General features: G+C 45.7%; 2 protein-coding genes across 6 annotated transcripts; one reads left to right on the forward strand and one right to left on the reverse strand.

Annotated features, from left to right (window-relative positions):
* Positions 1 to 2,461: 2,461 nt before the first annotated feature.
* Positions 2,462 to 15,245, forward strand: itga11b (integrin, alpha 11b). 5 transcript variants are annotated; one of them, XM_058075357.1, is made up of 30 exons: positions 2,462 to 2,594; positions 3,010 to 3,121; positions 4,781 to 4,890; positions 4,972 to 5,063; positions 5,141 to 5,255; positions 5,327 to 5,454; positions 5,528 to 5,676; positions 7,126 to 7,270; positions 7,350 to 7,515; positions 7,584 to 7,654; positions 8,246 to 8,390; positions 8,467 to 8,615; positions 8,701 to 8,844; positions 10,633 to 10,833; positions 10,903 to 11,033; positions 11,122 to 11,285; positions 11,415 to 11,554; positions 11,618 to 11,728; positions 11,861 to 11,946; positions 12,021 to 12,225; positions 12,304 to 12,402; positions 12,483 to 12,559; positions 12,755 to 12,838; positions 12,920 to 12,998; positions 13,068 to 13,181; positions 13,239 to 13,319; positions 13,389 to 13,499; positions 13,581 to 13,676; positions 13,767 to 13,883; positions 13,964 to 15,245. In XM_058075357.1, exons 1-30 carry the CDS (start codon positions 2,489 to 2,491, stop codon positions 14,048 to 14,050), a joined length of 3,615 nt encoding a protein of 1,204 aa, XP_057931340.1. In that variant the 5' UTR covers positions 2,462 to 2,488; the 3' UTR covers positions 14,051 to 15,245. The 5 variants fall into 5 exon arrangements, with proteins under 5 accessions (XP_057931340.1, XP_057931341.1, XP_057931343.1 ...); XM_058075358.1 differs by having other exon boundaries at positions 4,976 to 5,063; XM_058075360.1 differs by having other exon boundaries at positions 4,976 to 5,063; positions 5,400 to 5,454.
* fem1b (fem-1 homolog b) lies at positions 14,729 to 19,348 on the reverse strand. Its single transcript, XM_058075361.1, has 2 exons — positions 18,601 to 19,348; positions 14,729 to 17,011 (listed from the first exon to the last, which is right to left on the reverse strand). Exons 1-2 carry the CDS (start codon positions 18,846 to 18,848, stop codon positions 15,376 to 15,378), a joined length of 1,884 nt encoding a protein of 627 aa, XP_057931344.1. The 5' UTR covers positions 18,849 to 19,348; the 3' UTR covers positions 14,729 to 15,375.
* Positions 19,349 to 20,658: the final 1,310 nt, after the last annotated feature.

Raw genomic sequence — 20,658 nt, forward strand, 5'->3', positions numbered from 1 at the left:
AGTGGTGCTTAATCTCTTGTTTGGACATGGACACTTCAACAAAATAATTTTTCATTTTTATTCACTTACTGCCTATGGCAATTGACGTACCCTTGGGGGTATGCATACCCCACTTTGGAAACCACTGCTGTAAACAAATGGTATGTAATCGCGCAAACCTCTCTGTTTAGTTTGACATATATGCCTTCTTTCACAGCTGTCCTCTCTATCTAAAATGTGACTATTTTTCTCCAAGGAATGGCTCTTCTCTTTGAGATGCAAATGAACTTCTGAATGTTGCGCAGAGAATGGACACACAGACCAGTACCTGCTCTTTGACTCCCATCACCGACTGGAACAAAAGCTCAGGGTTATCTGAACCGGAGGACGGAGCAGAGAAGTGTGAAAAGTATGAAAGAAAGCCATTAATGTCAAACTCCCAAAACAGAGTTGGAAGTTTGCGCCATTGTCTGCTTAAAAGGGACCAACTATGCTAATTTTCGGCTATTGTCTATTGAGTTGTGGACTCCTATAGCGCAACTCTGCACGATAACCCGCACAGAAAGCTTTCTAGATCTTCCAGAGTCTGCACCTATTCCAGCTGTATTACCTTGGATTTCCAAAAAGTCTGTTTTAATTTATGACACCTACTCTGCTGTGATTGGTCGCACCCCCAAGGACTTCCAAACTACAGCCGAACCCCACTTTCTAATTTTTTCGGTATCGGAGTTGATAATAAATAAATAGTCTTCGGCGAGCTACTTGAAAGTGGTTAATAACTACTGATAGCTCATGAGCTACTGGTTGGAGACCACTGACTTTCTCTGTATTAACTCAAAGGTAACATAGGGCCACGTTTACAGTGTGCAGACAATCTTTACATGTATTTTTTATTATCCCTGTTTAAAAAAACTTGGGAAGATCCACTGAATTGGGTGAATTGGGCTATTAACAACCTCAGACATCGGTGAACTTGTAATTTGCATGCATGCAGGTAAGACGCTCCCTGTATACACACCCTATAATAATACACCGACACACGCACACGGTTAGGACACTGATGTTGTTACTGACAGCTTGCACTTCTGACTCTTCAACAGGACCAAATAACGTTGGAAAGGCATCGGACCTCAGAAACAGTTTGGCAGATTGGTCCAGTTTTGTATAATCCAGCTTCGCTCATGCTCACAAAACAGTCCCATATTTTTTCCCATCACCTGGAATCTGAAACTCCAACCACTTCTGTTTGATGCTTGCCTCTTTAGGCAAGTTAGCTTTCCTTCAAACATGAACAAACCTAGAAGTCATTGCTTCACGCTAACACAGTGAAATCTTCAACAAAACAGTGCAGCAGGGGGTTGGGGGGGACACATCAGGAAGTCTGTGACTTTTCACAAGGCTCACTGTGAAGTCACAGTCAGCCGGTGTTAGAAAAAAAACTCTCTGAAACCGAGAGTTCACAACCATCCCAAACTTCTTTCAGGACTCATTTCCAAAGGTGCAAGCCTCATGATCTGAAACTTTGGTATCTTTTTATAACAATAATACAACATTACAACATACAACAGCATTTATAGATGGAAAAAGCATAACAGGTACCCATTAACAATATATAGACATTTCTTCAACGCTATTGGTACCACCCCCAGTGGACACATCCACAAGGGAAACTTCACACCCAGAATTTCCCATAGAAGTCATTTGGACAGACAAGAGTCATGTTTCCTTTGCGGATTACCATGACCTGGATGACTGGGATCAGTCAATGTGCACAAAAAAACAAAAACAGTCTCTTAAAGATGTTAGAGCAGGTGGGAGGACACCTGTGTGAACGTCTGGTGGCATGCTGCGTTCACTGACACCCTCAGGAGGACTCCGAGTCTGCTTTGTGTTAACAGTGACTCGCTCTTTCCACTTGTTATTTCCAACAGAAGCACTCTGTGTGTGTGTGTGTGTGTGTGTGTGTGTGATAGACACGCTGTGTGTTTTCATTAGACGTTCATTTCCAAGAGTAACATTCTTTTTAAAAAGTGGTCGCTTGAATTCTGTTTAACATTCTTTTGTAAAGTTGCATGAAAAATATGACTGTGTCGTTGCATGCTCTGACCCACAGGGAGCATTGCACTTACCTACATAATTTAAACTTGGACTAGCAACACCATGAATGATCCATCATTTTTTCTGTTAAAGTGAACAATAACAACCAACTTCCTGTTTGTTACAGTCAAACAGGAAGTGCTTCTTCTGGTTGGTCCAGCAGAGTGCATCGCAGGGTTTTCCGAAGGTAAGCATTGAAGGAGGTGTTGTTGCTTACTGTCTCTTTAAGAGGATGCAGCATGTGCTTCTCGTTAAGCACTGGTCACCTGGCTGCAGGTCTCTGACACCTTCACATATGATCTTCAACACCTGTAAATTGGAGGCGTTTCCTTTTTTGAGCTTCAGCGTGATAGGTGGATTTGTCGTGTATGTGCATGCATAGACTAAGCCCCGCCCCTTCTGAATAAAAACAATGAGAGAGCACTCATCTGTCAGAGTTGTGTGCTGTGTCTCTGTGGACACACTCATGGCCACGTCCCGCCTCCTGCTGCTGATGTGGACCTGCTGCGTCCTGCCAGGTGAGACAACCTTTGTCATGTGACTGCATGCCACACCGTGTTGCCATGGTGACCACCTGCAGGCTCATCCTCTTACTGTATCCTGAATTCTTTCATAAATTATTACTTATTGATAAAAGTGAATTCAGAAGTCAGGACAGCTCAGGACTGTAAGCTCTTACCCCAGCAAGGTGAAAGGTCACATCACATCCTGAAAGGACAGAAGAAGGCTAGCAAACGTTCATCCTACCCATTTTAACCTGATTCAATGCATCTATGTCTGCATTTTGCTCTGCTACCAACTTGGAGACAAACACACTAACAAGGAAAGTCCCAGATGGGTTCTAAAGGAGGTCATCAAGCTTGGATGATGATGATGATGAAGTGTTTAACAACTACTGCAGTGACCCTAGTGTTTTTTTTTCTTGTTTTCCAGATGTAGACATTTGCTTCAACTTCAACACAAAGCACTTGAAGATCTTCTCCGGTTCAGAGAATTCCCAGTTTGGCTACACAGTCCAGCAGCACCAGGCAGGAGGACAACAATGGTGAGAAGATTCTGGAAGCACCTTCTATATGTGCCTCTGCCCCTTTTTGTCTCGTTCCTGATCTGTCTGTTAGTGGTCCGTGCCTGTGTCAATCATTTGTGACTTTCTGTTTACACCTTGTCTCCTTACATACAATAATGTAGTTCCCATAGTCACATGATATCATCATGGGCATTTCCTCCATCATGGGCATCATGATCTCATTTCCACCTCTCATTGTCAAATGCTGTCATATTTCTTCTATGTTGGTCACATGATCTCATACTTCCTCCTCATTCATGGCCATGTGACCTCATATTCTGTCCTCTTATGGTCACACAGCATCTTATTTCCATCATGGTCACATTGTTTAATGTTTCTTTTCCTGATCATAGTCCCGCCTCTTCTGGTCACGATACAGTTGTCCTCATGTCATGCTCAAATAATCTCATAATCTCATATTCCTTCCTCTCATGGTGGTCACATGATCCAATACTTCCTCCTTTCTCAGGATAGTTACATCATATTTCAAATGGTCAAATGATCTCATATGTCCTCTCATGATCTATTTCCTCTCGCATGGTCACATGTCATATCTCCTCTGCATAGTCACATGATCTAATTTCCACTTGTCATCGTTAATTCGTCATGGTCAAGTGATCTCATATTCCTTTCTCTCATTGTCACATGATTTCATTTCCACCTTTCATTGTCAATATTTCCCCTCTCATGGTCACATAATCTCATATTATCGCCTCCCTTTCTTGATGACGCAATCTTGTATTTCCACTTTGCTCATGGTGGTTTTCATATTTTTCTATTGGTCATATCATCTCATATTTCCTTCTGTCATGGTCACATGAGTTCATATTGCTTCATCAATTATGGTGGTTCCTCATGGTTCCTCTCATGGTCATGTGATGCCATATTGCTTCTTCTAAAGGTAGCATTATCTTATAACTCCTCCCGTCCTATGGTGCTCACATGTGCTCATATCGCTTCCATTCTCATGGTGGTGACACGAGCCCATAGTGCCTCATTTCTCATGATCACACCATCTCATGAATCTTCCTCTTATGGTCACGTGATCTCATATTTCCTTCACTCGCTGTCAGATGATTTCACATTTTTAAAATTCTATATGTGAGCTGAGAATGTAGTTCCTCCATCCAAGGAACATTCCTTAGAAGCAGCTGCACACCATAAGTCACTTTCATGTGTTTCACATCCTCAGTGTCTTCATCCTCAGTGTTGCTACCTCATCTTCATGACCTTCATGGGAGTCAAACAACCATTTCTGGTACTTGTGTGATTTGCATTATTTTCCTGTGGATGGGAGGAGAAGGACATGAGCGGTTCAGTGCATAGTGAGACAGGAGGAGATGTTTTTTAATGAGTAAACAGGAAACCGTGTGGACATGTTGAAGTTTAATAGTCGTTAATGATACGCGGTGTTGTGACTCACTCATCTTCCCAGAAGCCGCACATACATACCTTTGTAGCGGCCAGCAGGGTGTCATGTGCATACGTCGCTAAACAGAAGCGGCTTTGATTGGCAGGTGACTCAGTGTTCTCCCATGGCTCTGCCTCTCTTCTGACATGTGGCATGAATGATCATCAAAGAGACACAACACGGCCCCCACTATTGGCCACCCACTTTTAATTGTCTTTACTTCCCAGGCTGCTTGTTGGTGCCCCCCTCGAGTACACGGGCAAGCAGCAGACGGGCGATGTGTTCAGGTGTCCGTTGGATAAGGGAAACTCCACTAACTGCAGCCCACTCAACTTGGGTGAGACACATGGCATCCCCTCTGAGTTTGAAGTAACTATACTAACTCCTAATGTGAACTGATGTGCTGTTCCCGGATCAGGAAGACTGTCCCTGGAAAATGTGTCGGAGAAGAAAGATGGGATGCGTCTGGGAATCACGCTGAGCTCTGATCCCCAAGACAGCAGCTTTGTGGTGAGACACATAATGGCACACGAGCGACACACCAATCAACATACAGTAGCACGTCATCTTTGTGCTTCCCATTTCAGACATGCGGGCCACTCTGGTCTCACGAGTGTGGAAGCTTCTTATACAGCACCGGGATCTGTATCCGCGTCGAACAAAACTTCCAAATGTCAGACACCATTGCTCCTGCCTTCCAAAGTAACTCTGCTTCCCATCTGTCAGTCTGTCCGTCTTTCCAAATGTCCATGGTGACCACTTGCGTCCTGCAGGATGCGAGACCTTCATGGACTTGGTGATTGTTGTGGATGGCTCTAACTCCATCTATCCATGGTCTGATGTCAGGGACTTTGTCACAAACATCCTCAACAAGTTCAACATCAGCCCACAGCAGACACAGGTCGGTTCCCATTTAACATGTCCAACAGTGCATAGTCGATGGTCATCATGGCAATATGCTGGTGGCTCCATAGGTGGGCGTAGTGCAGTACGGGTCCAAGGTGGTTCATGAGTTCCGACTGGGCGAGTACCAAACATCAGAAGAGGTGCTGGAGGCTGCCAGGAGCATCCAGCAGAGGGGCGGTGAGGAGACCAGGACGGCATTGGCCATCGACGTGGCAAGGTGTGACCAAAGTGGGCGCCAGCGGACCAGCAATTTTTAGGTCACATTAAGGCTGTCAAAGTTATGCATTATTAATGCCTTAATGGAAATTTCCTTTCACAGCATAATTTTTTTGGGATGTATGCGCGACCCTCAGCCGATGGCTTAGTTGTCACCATGTAGCTACAAGCAGTGGCAACTATTGTGCAGAAAAAGAGAAGGACAGCCTTGGCAGAAGGCTCTTGCGACAAGAGTTATTTGTAACTAACTAGAATTAGTTGTGCACTAGCTAGACACATCAGTAAAAGTACATAGGTCACAGTACATAATAGCAATCTAATTCATCTTAGTTATTATCCATGATCTTATCTTCATTAGCGTTGCCGGTATGCTTGAGCCTATCCCAGCTGTCTTTGAGCGAGAGGCGGGGTACACCCTGGTCGGCAGCCAATCACAGGGCACATATAGACAAACAACCATTCATACTCACATTCATACCTATGGACAATTTAGAGTCACCAATTAACCTAGCATGTTTTTGGAATGTGGGAGGAAACCGGAGTACCCGGAGAAAACCCACGCATGCATAGGGACAACACACAAACTCCACACAGAGATGCCCAAGCAGGCAATTTTATTTATTATGTATTGTGTAAAACTATAGCAAGGTTGTGTACCACAAACATGCACAGCATTTTAGCATTTGGAATCAAATGTGAGGTGAAAGAAATAGATTAAAATACAGTATAGTAGTAGGAGTAGTTCTGTGTATTGTGCAGCATGGGACAACATTAGAAGGTGCGTTCAAGTACTGTCAAACACAGTGGATCAAAATATTACTCACATTAAACATACAAAAACTGTGATTTCTAATTGTATAATATTTTTGAATAAAGTAATTATTATATGATATTTCTAAAAATGATATCCCTCTATAGGGCGACACGGCGATAGAGTGGTTAGTGCGCAGACCTCACAGCTAGGAGACCAGGGTTCAATTCCACCCTCGGCCATGTTCTCCCCGTGCATGCATGGGTTTTCTCCGGGTACTCCGGTTTCCTCCCACATCCCGAAAACATGCTAGGTTAATTGGTGACTCCAAATTGTCCATAGGTATGAATGTGAGTGTGAATGGTTGTTTGTCTATATGTGCCCTGTGATTGGCTGGCGACCAGTCCAGGGTGTACCTCGCCTCTTGCCCAAAGACAGCTGGGATAGGCTCCAGCACCCCCGCGACCTTTGTGAGGAAAAAGCGGTAGAAAATGAATGAATATCTCTCTATAGAGTTGATGTACTTATCGTTGTAGTTACGTATGAATGTGTTTACCATTTGTTTACCTTTTTAAAATCTGTAACTAAATGTGATTAATTAAAAGTCAACTGTGGACAGCGTGCAATCAATCAGGATAAAATATTTAAACTGATAGACAGCCCTAAGTCACATACTAAGTGTTGTTTTTGTCTCTACAGGTCACAGGCGTTCCAAAGTGGAGGCCGCCCTGGTGCTCATAAGGTGATGATTGTAATCACAGATGGAGAATCTCATGACAGCCCTCAGCTTGTGGACGCCGTCACCGCCAGCGAGCGGGACAACATCACCTTGTATGCTATTGCGGTGAGTCCCTCCCTTTGGACCACCGTGTAAAAACCACAAATCCAATTTCTGTGTGGTTCCTCACATGAGTGCATTTTAGGTTCTGGGGTACTACAACCGGCGGGGGATCAACCCGGAGGCGTTTCTCAATGAGATCAAGTTCATCGCCAGCGACCCGGACGAGTCACACTTCTTCAACGTGACGGATGAGGCGGCGTTGAAGGACATCGTGGACGCTCTTGGAGAGAGGATCTTCTCTCTGGAGGGTCAGTGCATATTCTGCTCAGAAGCTCTCATAGACAGGATGTGACCTTTGAAGTGTTTTGTCGGGTAGGAACCAGCAGTCTGGGTCAAGGTTTTGGCCTGCAGATGGCACAGGCGGGATTCTCCTCACACGTGGTCCAGGTGAGTCCACCAGGTCATGTGATGTGCTCGAAGGCCCAGCCAGGTAATGCTCATTTCTGCCGGCTGTTTGTACATGTAGTGGGATGAACAGAACACCAGAAGAAGGACAACATTGCTCTGTCACGTCCTCTCTGGTACTGTGATGGAATTATTTCTGAGAAGCTTCTGGAAAAGCTTCTGTTGGTCCATTCCAGATAAAACTCTACAAAGTTCTGATGTTGGAATGCAGGGGTCACCATGGAAATGCTCTTCGCAGAGCAGATTCCACATTCCACAGTTTCCCGCTGTGTCAGTTTCAGGTATCAGAGGCAGAAATGTGGAAGTGGGTCGAGGGGTCTGATGTGGAAAACAGATGCTGCTCACATTGAGAGGTTCTGCCAAGCATGTGCAACTTTTGGACTTCTATGGACTGAACCAGCGGGCCAGGAACGTCATTTCTAGCTCTACAGCATTCCTTTCAAAACGAAGTTCTAATGATGCAATTTGAGTTCCCTAGCAACTGCATCAACAAACAAACTTTGTCGTGTGTCGTGTGTGCTTGATTAGAACCATCAGGACCGGTCACCTCATCAGTCCACGTGTCTTCCTCAGGATGGAATTCTGCTCGGAGCCGTTGGCGCTTACAACTGGAATGGTGCCGTGCTGAAGCAGGCCAAACATCAGAAGGTGGTTCCTCCCAAATCCGCGTACAGCAATGAATTTCCAGAGGAGCTGCAGAACCACGGAGCCTATCTTGGTATTCTACCTTCTCACAGTATCGCCATTAAGCTGTGACAAGGAAATGAATGCCAGTCTGGAATGGTCTCCCCCAGGTTACTCATTGGGGTCGCTGCTTTCCTCCGGTGGATCTCAAGTGTTTGTGGCTGGAGCTCCAAGGTTCAACCACAGTGGGAAGGTTATCACATTCACCTTGGACAACAACGGTAACATGACCATTCTGCAGGCGCTGCTGGGAGAACAGGTCCGAAATTTCATTAATTTGCTTTACGTCTTTGAACATGCTTTAAAACATGCTCTAAACATCTACACGTGTGTGCGTGTGTCAGATTGGCTCGTATTTCGGCAGCGTGTTGTTAACGATGGACGTTGACAGAGATGGCCAAAGTGATATCCTCCTGGTGGCAGCACCCATGTACTGCAGTCATGGCTGGGAGGGAGGAAAAGTTTACATCTACACCGCTACACCTCAGGTACGCACACACCTGTTCAAAGGAGTTACATGGGCATTACGCTACTAACTGACCTAACTGACTAACTATAACTAACTCATGAACTAAAGAACCGACAGAATGTTTCGGATTTGTAACTGCTAACTCATTAACTAACAAAGCAACTTACCAATTGACTTAACAAACTTAACCCACTTAACAACAAACTAACAGCTCTACTGTCTGACTGAATAACAACTAACTTACGGCTGACAAGCTTATCAACTAATTAACCAATAAACTACCACAAACGACCTAATGATCAGACTATTGACTAATGTTTGTGATTGTTAACTGCTAACCGACTTACTTTATAACTGAAAAAAAACTACAAACTAAGCAAGGTACCAACTAACAAACTGAATAATAAGCTACGAAATAATCGACTTAATAACTAACAAACAGCCGTACTCACTGACGAACTGAGCACCTACTACCCTACTGACCGACTCACTACTAGCTAACTTACTGATTAACTAGCTTGCCGACTAAGTGTGAACGACTACTAACAAGTTAATGAAAGAGCAGACTAAATTGAATATTTGGGATTGCTAACGCCGAACGGACTTACTTTCTCAATACTTTAACTACATAGCAAACCTACAGACTAATAACTCACTACCAAACTGACTCACTAACTAACTGAGCAACTACTATCATATTACCTGACTGACTAACTAACTAACTACTCACTATGGTAACCGGTTACGCTAAGGTACACAAAATTACAGTAGTTAAAGGGGACATGTTTTGCTTTTCCCCTTTTCTGACCTATAAATGTAGTTAGAATGTTGTATTCTCGAGTTAAACGATGCCAAAGTTTCAGATAATGAGGTTTGCGCATTTGGAAGTGAGCCCTGAAAGACGTTTGGGAGGCTCAAAACGCTCCGTTTCAAAAGGCGTGGTAAAACTGCCCCTTTGTGATGTCACAGAGGGGTGGACTTCCTTTATATGGTTCATGGTTAGCAAGCACTTTAGGCGATCAACCACAGCGGAGTGGGTATGCCCGGAGATGGGCCGTGAGTGGAATAAATTAAAACAGACCATTTTGACAGGAAGCACAAATCAAAGGAAATACAGCTGGAATGAGTGCCGATTCTGTAAAATCTAAAAGGTTGTCGGTGCTGGTTTTGTGTGTAGCTGCTCTATAGGGGACCGCAACTCAATACAAAGGGTCGAAAAATGAGCATAATAGGTCCCCTTCGATGAGGAACTAACCTACCTGAACCTAGCCCTTACTCATTGAGTCGTGAATTGATGAGCCAATTCAAGAAACAATACAAGCAGTTGATGTGCTATATATCACTATATTGACACTTACTATGGTAACCATTATGTCATTGGATGGTCATATCACCTCCTACTTCGGTATGAGGTGCATTATTAAAAAAAAATGAAAAAAAAACCTTAAACTGGATTATGGAAAGCAGGAAGTGAAGAGTAAAAGTACCAGATGGAGGGGTAGGATTTAATAAGCTTTGCTTCTTCCTACTCATTTTGGACATGTGGAACTGGGAACTGATTATGTGATGCATTCAATTGTAATCTGATGCATGTTCAAATGAAATACAACCATTACCATTACCAACTACTGTATTGTTGTGTACCTTATTGTAATGACTAACAGACTCAATGACTGACTAGCTATTTGAATACCTAACTACTTAATGCTTGTTAATGAGTTAAACAGAGAGCACTAACAAACTAATTGAGTGACTAACGGACTTACTAAGTGCCATAGTAAAGGGAAGGGGAATGTTGTGTCTCCAGGCTCCACTAGTCCTGCAGGGGGTACTGTTGCCCGACGTCTCTGACAACTCCCGCCTGGGCTCGGCGCTGGCCCAGATTTCCGACATGAACGCAGACGGCTTCAATGAGCTGGCGGTGGGCGCACCGCTGGAGGATGACCACCAAGGGGCGGTGTACATTTACTCCGGCCACAAGAAAGGCATCAGGCAGCGGTACAAGCAGGTGTGTCGAGCCCGACAGGAACGTGGTTGGGAAAAAGTGCGATGTGAACATTTCTGTGTCCCGCCTCAGCGCCTATCGGCAGCCAGCATCTCTGCAGGTCTGAACTACTTTGGGCGAAGTATTCACGCAGTTCTGGACGCCAACGATGACGGCCTAGTGGACCTGGCGGTGGGAGCGCTGGGAGCCGCCGTTGTCATGTGGTCAGTCTTTTAGAGCCTACTTCTCCTGATCGGACCTGATCACCTTCGAGTGTGACGTATCCTTGCTGCCACCGCTCTCCCCTGGTAGGTCACAAGAGGTGGTGCGACTTCAGGCCACATTGACCTTTGAGCCTGAGAAGGTCAATGTCTTCGATAAGCATTGTTGGCGAGGAAACAAGCTGGTCTCGTGCATGTCAGCCATCATCTGTCTGCATCTTAACTCCACCACCTCATCCAGGATCGATGAGGTCGGTAGGTGGCATCACAAACACAATGCCATGTGACCAATCATTGATCAATCATCATCTTTGAAATGGTTAGTGAGTCTGCAGTACACCACTATCTATTTAAAAGTGTTTGTGACTCCACCCCTCGCTGCAGCCGTGTGGTTCACTCTGACGCTGTATGAAAATCGTTTCCCTCCCCGAGCACTTCTGGATCCTGTGGATCGGCATCAGCCTAAAACGTTGTTCGTAAGAACAGGAAGTTCTCAGTGCCAACGTCTGGGCTTCACTGTGCAGGTGACGCATACACACACACACACACACACACACACAGGTTGACAAGCTGTCTCCTGTGAACAGGACACGATGGATTACGGACGTCCAATCCCAGTGACCTTGGAGTCGGGGCTTTGGAAGTCAGATGACGGGCCGGTGCTTGACCCAGACTCACCCAACATTCTCAAGACTGAGGTGACAGTCTATGCATAACCAGCAGGGGGCAGTTTATCAGTTAAACTTAGCATGCTAATATTATCATAACCAGATTAGATTAACCTGTTGACTGTAGCATTTAGCTAACAGAAATACATTTCTTGAGTGCAGCTTCCATTCTGGAACGGATGTGTGCAGGAAGACGCCTGCGTCCCCGACCTAAACATTAGGAGTAGCACTGACCTCATGGATGCAAAGTGAGGGTCACACACTCAGACACACATAGGATGTATCCGTGGTAACCATAGCGTGTGCGTGTCTTCCTATGAAGACAGTTCTGCAGGTCAAAAGAGGGTGCCAGCTGGTCGCTGTGCAACCAGCAGGTGACGATGAAGGAACATGTCTTTGTCGTGGAGTCCAGGCGGAGGAGAGTGCTGCTGTCTGCCCAGATGCAGAACACAGGGGAGAGCGCCTACAGAACCTCCATCAACGTCACCTCCTCTGAGAACCTCGTCTTCTCCAGCCTCTTAGTCAAGGTCTGCAAGTGGAACCTTCTCGTGGGACGTTTAGGAGTATAAATGACAACAAATGCAAACAACCTCCTTCTCCTGCAGGATCAATCAGATATTCAGATTGAGTGCTTGGCTGTGGACCCGCTGACCAATCAGAGGAAATGTAACGTCAACGCTCCATTCATGAAGTCCTCTTCTCAGGTAAGACTTCCATAGAAAAAACAACAACATTTAAGATGGAGTTTTATTTTGTAAAAGGAATCCATTCTTGTTCCATTCAGGTGTCTTTCCGTGTGGAGTTTGAGTTCAGTCATTTTGTTTTTCTGGACCACCTTCGCATCATCGTGGTAACCAGCAGGTTAGCGTTAATTGCCACATATTGTACTAGTAGTGTGTGTCAGGTTTTTGAGCATTCCACCACTTTTTCCAAAAGGGGATAGAACAAGTGGGAGGGATGTTAGATTTGTTGCTCATGGACACGCTCTAGGGATACATTTTACTGTTAGAACGTCATTAAAAAGTCATTTTTGTATACCTTTAACATGTGTTCCAGTGAAGGAGAAGATGCGTTTCCAAAAGACAATGACAATGACATCATCCTCCCTCTAAAATACCAAACAGACCTTCTCTTTACCACGTCAGTCATACGTCTATTAATATCTGTACCTTATTAGCTTGGTATGGGAATCAATCAAATAATGTGTTTGTGTGTCATCAGAGATCAAAGTCCCATCCGCTTTGAAATCCACTCCACCCAGGACGAGGACACTCTTCCCTCCTTCAACATGTCCTTCTACGTAAGTCATGCCATATTTACTTTCATATAGGAGTGAATACATGATCAACAAGCAAGATGCTCCTTGCAGATCCAGAACACGGCCTGGTTCCCCGTGCGGGACATCCTCTTCACTGCGGACACCTGGGCCACGAGTCTCCAAGGCAACCGTCTGCTGAGCATCAGCGAGTGCAGCGTCGAACAGGTGAGAAACAGCGGTAGCTCCGCCTTGATGCTGGACTCTAGCCTCTCGTCTCTGCAGGCCGTTGCCGCGTGTGTCCTGCCACCAGCCGCGGCCGCCAATCAGGTGACAGCAGAGGACCTGAGTCACCTGACTCAGATGGTGAGCCCACTTAGCGGAGGACAATCAGACACAGTCAAACACTGTAGGTGTGTATTTGGGTGTGTGCAGAACCAGAGTAACAGTGGCAACATGACAGTCCAGTGCAGACTGGATATTCCTGCCTCCAAACAGGTTAAAGCCACCCTCACAGGTACACTCCACAGACCTGTCCTCCAGGCGGTGAGTCATCAACACGCACATTGGTGGTCCACACAGTTCTTGTAGAACTTTAGTCCATCTCTCTGCTCCAACTCATTCTAGGTCATCTTCAAGTCACTGGAGGTGCTGGTCAGTGCAAGCATCCGTTTAGAACCTTCTGCTTCATACTTCCTGCGTGAAGAGCAGCCTGTCCGACAGGTTGTCAGACAAGTGCCCCCCTTGTCCTTGATGTCAAAATAACACTTTTCACAATGATTGAAATCAGTGAAGAAGTTCTTCTCTGTACAGATGATTATGGAGCTGAGGAAGAACCAGGATGCTGATGCCCTTCCGGCCAGACTAGTCCTGGGAAGCTCAGTGGGAGGTCTGCTTCTGCTGGCGTTGCTAGTGCTGGCTCTGTGGAAGGTACATGCACGTTACACACACACAATGTGAAGTTATGGCGATTTCTTTATTTTCATCATGTTGCCTCTGTGTGTGTGCAGCTCGGCTTCTTTAACAGGAATAGAAAGAGTCAGCGGGAGGAGTCGAAGGTGCCGGCAGCCAACGGGAAGCAGGCAGAGGGGTTGTGATAACGTGTGTGGCTGCTCGGTGACAGGCTTACTGTCATTGCTGATGTTCATATTCTTTGTGAGGTGGCGGACCTTGCATCTTTAAAGGACAGGCTGACCATCCCTTCCTGGCGACACTCAAGTCAAGTCACTCACCAAGGCCCCTTGGTGGCTGGCTGCTTGCACTGCAGGCCCGGCCACATTAAAAGGGACCTATTATGCTTTTTCCACTTTCCTGACCTATAAATGTTCTATTCTCATGTTAAACAATGAGGTTTGCACATTTAGAAGTTTGGGATGGCTGTGAACGCTCGGTTTCAGAGAGCTCACTGTGACACAGACTTCCTTATATGGGAAAATCACAGTGGCATGCCTGGAGGCCGGCCATGCAGGGAATAAATTAAAACATACCATTTTGGATATCCAAGGAAATACAGTTGCAATAGGTGCAGATTCTGGAAGATCTGGAAAGCTTTCTGTGCAGGTTATCGTGTCTTGCTGCTCTATAGGAGTGCACAACTCAAAACATTTGTATAATAGGTCCCCTTTAAGGAAGTTATACAAGGTGGCGTACTTGTCAATCAAATGGTAGTCCTGCCTGGGAACAATTCCTTGTTAGTCATTGCTAGGTACATTTTAATCCAAATTCTACCCCTTAACGCCAGTCATACTTAAGAAGTAAGCAAAATACCATTTAAAAAAATTCTCACTCTTTTAATGAGTTTTCAGTTTTCTTGCGTGTAGATTATTTTTACAGTTTGTGAATACAACATGTTTCACACATCTCATTGGGAGTTACAATGTTAATATTAAACACTGCCCCCTGCTGGACAACACAACAAAAAGCAGGTTCGAGGCACTTCGCAGGGCTGGATGTGATGCAATCTACTCCACAAATTAAATGGTACACAATCAGCTTGTCACGAGGATTAAAAATCAATACGAAAAAGAATCTGCAACTCTTCCACACATGTGAGTTAACTTAACTTGTGGGCGGAGTTATTGAGTGATGGTTTGGTCAGTGCGTAGCATCGTCACAGGCAACGCTAGCTTCCTAGCGAACGTTCACTTTAAAGAAAAAAAAAACCCAAACAACAAATTAAACATGATAAATAATGCTAAAGTGATGCATGCCAAAGTGAATGCTAGCATCAGCGCTAACATAGCACGTGACCATGAACTGTTTCTGAATGACAGTGCAGCAAAGACACTTTAATTAGCGTGTTGATAAAAAATAAATACTTTTTGTGTGTATTTTGTCCAAAAAAAGCTTCATTAAAAATGTGACGCAAGGGAAAAAAGTCAAGAAGCAAACATTTCAAAGCAAAAATAAAACAAGATGGCAATCAGTGGAACTCTACAAACTCCTCAAGGCTTTTGGGGATCTGGTTGCGGTAGGTGATGTGGTGGCGTCGCACAGCGCGCGCTGCCAGGCACTTGAGGCTCATCTTCATCTGTGTCTTAAGGAGGATCTCGGACACGCCCGTGGTGCTCTTGTCCAGCGGCGTCTTCTTCTGTTTGTTGGTCCTGTCGGTGTGAGCGCCCGCCTCCACCAGGCTGATGATGATGGCGTGCAGCGTGAGGAAGTCGCTGATGGGCCGGTTGTATTGCACGATGACGTGCAGCGGTGTGTTGCCCTCGTGGTCGACAGCATTGACACGTGCACCGCAGTCCAGCAGCAGCTTGGTGACCTGCGCATTTGGGAAACTGCACACGTCATTGGTATGGAAGTCGTCCACGGGCGTGCTGGAGCTGATGGCCAGGTGGAGCAGTGAGGCACCCTCGCGGGAACGTGGGTCCAGCTGGATCACGTCGTACACGTGCTTGTTGATGCAGATGCGCTCCTCGTCGCCACATGGCGTCTTGGTGGTGATGCAGGCGAGGTAGAGAAAGGTGAATACGTTGGACTCGTAGTTGTCCGCTGCTTGTGGCAGCTCGCTCTCAACGGCGGTGTCCATGCGTGCCATGCTGCGGCGAATCTCCAGCGCGCTACAGCCCAGCACCTGCTCCACTGCCGCTGCCCCCAAGCGCTCCTTCAAGTGGAGCATCTGCGAGAAGACCTGGGCGAAGCGCAGCAGGTCCTTGTGTGTATTACGATTTCCTCGCTGGCGGAGGTGCAGCGCGTGCAGCCACAGCTTGATGCACTGCTCGAACTCCATGTTGTCAGCATAGACGGCGCCGCGGTAAATGATGGGATGGGACACGTCTATGCTGTCAGAGCCCAGTATGCGCTCACGGATCATCAGTCCTTCCATGTGCAAAGCATCGCGGTCTGTTTGGATTGACTCCAGCTCCACCAGTGTCTGGCACTCATGCCGCCCCCCGTAAGCCTCGATGGGCGGAAGTGGCTCCTTGGCGATGATGTTGCACGGGTCGCGATAGCGCTCCTCCATGGCGGTATGGAGGTATTGGTAGGTCTTGTTAATGTCGTAGTTCTCACGGTCGTTGGCAAAGGAGGCACCCAGGAGCTCCAGCGCTTCAATGCGCCGCTGTGGCTCACAGTTGGCATGCGCCAGCAGCAGCTCTACCACATCCGCCTTGCAGCTCTCTGCCGCCACCTTCAGTGGCGTCATACCATGCCCGTTTACAGCCATGACTGCCCGCCGCCTCACCAGCTCCGCCACGATGCACAGGTGGCCTGCCTCCGCGGCAAAGTGCAGGGCGGTGGCGCCGCAGTGGGCCTTGGCATCGGGGTTTGCTCCGCGCTCCAGCAGGAAGCCCACTACGTCGGCGTGGCCTTTGTAGGCGGCGATCATGAGGCAGGTGTTGTTGTACTTGTTGGTGATGCTGATGTCAGCATCATGCTCCACCAAGAAGCGCACAATGTCCAGGCGCCCGTCAAAGCAGGCTGCCCGCAGTGGTGTGGAATTGGTGATGGTGGTGTGGTTGACGTTGGCACCGTGGCTCACCAGCAGGCGCACCGCCTCAAAGTGCCCCGCCCCTGCTGCGCACCACAGTGCGGTGGCCCCGTCAATCACATAGCTGTGGGTGAAAGGTCACAGGGTCACTATCTGTCATCATTCTGCGGTGACGTCACAGCGGGTGACGTCAACCAGACAGACCAGTTTCTGGTAGCAGGTCAAAGCATTTAGCAGTATAAAGCTATATGACAGGGGTCTCAAACACGTGGCCCGCGGGCCAAATGTGGCCCGCAGGACACTAGTTTGAGGCCCCCGCCTTGATATGAAAGTTTAATGTTAGTGCGGCCCGCGCAAGTTTGATATGGATGCTGTATGGTATCATGTACCCAGAAAAAATTATTACGTTTGATTAATGTTCATGTTAAAAGTTAAAGAACTGTTAATAGTTATCCTCCCTATCTGTGTAGAAGTGGTAAGTTTTTGGCTATTTAAGTTTAAAGGAAATAACTTGAAGGCTACCGTTTAGGTCGCTAGCTCTCTAGTTTGCGAGTTAGCATGTGTCTCAAGACCCTGCAGTTGCGCAATATGTTGTAAATAAAAAAAGTATAAATGTGACTATAGTCGTGTTTTGTCATGTCTACAGGGCTCTAATAATGCTTTGTTCATTTTAATCTGAAAAAAATCATTTGCCTACCCACCAACTATATGTGGTTTCTTAAGTTTTTATTATTTGCCGTTTTATTATTATTATTATTATTATATTTATTCATTACTGATTGATTGATTTTCTTTATTCTTGATTTGTTTATTTATTTGTCATCTTATTTTGTGTAGAAAAATAAAAATTAAGATATTTGAGAACAGTGGAATGTTTTTCTTGTAGAAAATTGGAACCAAAGCAAAGTTTTTTAATTTTTTTTGTTTTTTATAAATGTGTTTTTTTTTGAAAACCTGATGCGGCCCAGTCTCACCCAGACCCGAGCTCCAGTGGCCCCCAAGTAAATTGAGTTTGAGACCCCTGCTATATGAAGACTAAATATGGCGAGTTTTCTCGTTTGAAAAGCTGCGTGATCGCCAATATAAGAAAGGAAAGTGGCAGTGTGCAATGCATTATTGGAAGCGCACACTGAGTGCTTTAAGTACACCTTGCAATCCAAACTAACCTGGTGTTCACAGCTTCAGCAAGTTGTGGCCAATAATTGTGCTATTACTTATGAACCAATATTTGATCATTTTGACTTAAAACCCCCCAAAAACAATTATCATTAAGATCATCATTCAGCCCTTGATGAATTGACAATTAAGTGTAGGGCTGCAACGATTATTTGGATAATTACGTCACCCCCACAGAGGACAAAGACGGTTGTATCTTTAATGGTTGCTAATCCCTCAACTGAATGAATGAATGAATGAATGAGACTCAAGGAACTCTCAACCTCCATTACAATTTTATTTTGTTTCATCTTTTACCCCCCATTATTGTTCACAGGATGGCTTTGTTCTATGTTTTGTTCTGCTTCAACTCAAATAATAATTCAATTATCTTTAAGTAACAAGGTAGCAGTATCAACGATACTGGCCTAGTATTTCCTTGGTATTGGATACACACCCAAATTTGTAGTATCGCCCACCTCTTGCTGGCTTGCGCAGTTATTAGGTCAAAGGTCAGAATATCGTCATCAAGAAATAAAAGGTCCACTTGAGACGTACCTGTCAAACCTTACGGTTCCCGTCTGCTCGGTGTCCACTCTGTAATGGTCCAAGAGCAGCCGGACTACCTTGTCGTGTCCGTTGCGTGCGGCTATGATGAGCGGAGTGAACCTCTGGCCGGCCAGCTGGGTCACATAGCCGAGCAGGAAGCGGGTCTCCGCCTCGGTGTGGTTGAGCAGCAGCGCGGCCAGGGTCAGGACTCGACCCTCACTAGCTGCCTTGTACACGTAGCCGGCCAGGGACTCCATGTGAGCCCGACGCGTCGCCACAAGCTCCGCTTTACTGGAGACTGCTGCCCGCAATGTCCACCCCGGAGCCAGCCGCCTCCCATTAAAATGTCCGAACAGACTCCGGTGCTCGCATGAAAAACGTAAGGTCTCCGTTGTTAGAGTCAGAGGGAAGAAATGGGGCAGAAGTGGAGATGTTTCTCCGAACCGGTACCGGTTGTCCAGTTTCTGGCTTAGCAAACGTCAGCTGAGCTAACTGGTTAGCCTACAGGCTCCTCTGCTAACGTTAGCGAGAGAGCCGCTAAATAGAATAAATACCACTTTTAAAACGCAAATAAAACGTTAATCTCACTATTCTCAATTAATCGCATTTTATGATAACTTCTCTGTTGTAATTAAAAAATAAAAGACAAGTAAAACATTGAAAAAAGGAACAGCCACTATAACCTTAGGCTAACTATCAAGTTGCCGGAAGTGAAGTACAACGTAAAAATACCTCCGTCTGGAACTTTCTTCAAGGTATAAATGTTCCATAATTACACATGCACTTCCGGTATGTGACTTCCACTTCAGTTTACGAAAGTAAAACGTACATTTGGGTTTATATTAATTTTGATTTAAAAATAATCAAACTGTACATTGTGATTGTCTGTTATTTAAACTGGTGCAGTGTTACCATGATTTATGTTCCTCAAATGTAATAAAGTACAGCAAATTAACCGTGTCAGCATACGTTTGCCATCTTTATGTTATCTTTGCAATGTTTGTCATGACATCGACATTTACTGCTGTTTGCTCAACGATTTTTTTCCTGCTACTGTGACCTCATTTGTCTCTCATAACGTTACCTTTTACTAAATACACTTGCAAACATTGGCAAACAGAAAATTCTGAAGACATTCCAAAAAATAATCAACAACAAAAAGACTGCAATGGGAATGCACTAACATTAAATACTTGTGCGAGCTACACTTGATTCCGGGAGGTGGCGATATTGGTTCACCAACCAACACACAACAGAAACAAGCCCGAGCAGGCGGCGCCGGACATTCAAGAGGAAACAAAGATGGCACACAAGGAGCAGAAGTAATGCTCTTTTCCTCCAAAGGTTTTCTATGCCGCTTATTCTCACTGGGGTTGTGGGTATGCTGGAGCCTATCCCAGGTGACTTCAGGCGACAGGTGGGGTACACCCTGGACTGGTCGCCAGCCAATCACAGGGCACATATAGACAAACAACCATTCACACTCACATTCATACCTATGGACAATTTGGAGTCGCCAATTAACCTAGCATGTTTTTGGAATGTGGGAGGAAACCGGAGTACTGATGCACGGGGAGAACATGCAAACGGCACACAGAGATGTCCAACGAAGATTCAAACCCAGGTCTTTCGAGCTCTTGAATGTGTGGCCAAAATGCTAACCACTCGTCCAATGGGCGGCCTCTTTCCCTGCAATTTTTCCTAAATAAAGTTAGCAGAGACATGAGAGAGCAATGCTAGCATGGTAAGTGTTGGTATGCAAATGCTAACAAGATATTGTACACTCAAAGAACAAACAACAATATTAAGTAATTCAACACTATAAGTTTTTATACGGGCGGCACGGCGGACGAGTGGTTAGCGCGCAGACCTCACAGCTAGGAGACCAGGGTTCAATTCCACCCTCGGCCATCTCTGTGTGGAGTTTGCATGTTCTCCCCGTGCATGCGTGGGTTTTCTCCGGGTACTCCGGTTTCCTCCCACATTCCAAAAACATGCTAGGTTAATTGGCGACTCCAAATTGTCCATAGGTATGAATGTGAGTGTGAATGGTTGTTTGTCTATATG

This window comes from Doryrhamphus excisus, chromosome 6 (genome assembly GCF_030265055.1).
Source record: "Doryrhamphus excisus isolate RoL2022-K1 chromosome 6, RoL_Dexc_1.0, whole genome shotgun sequence".
Classification (NCBI taxonomy): Eukaryota; Metazoa; Chordata; class Actinopteri; order Syngnathiformes; family Syngnathidae; genus Doryrhamphus; species Doryrhamphus excisus.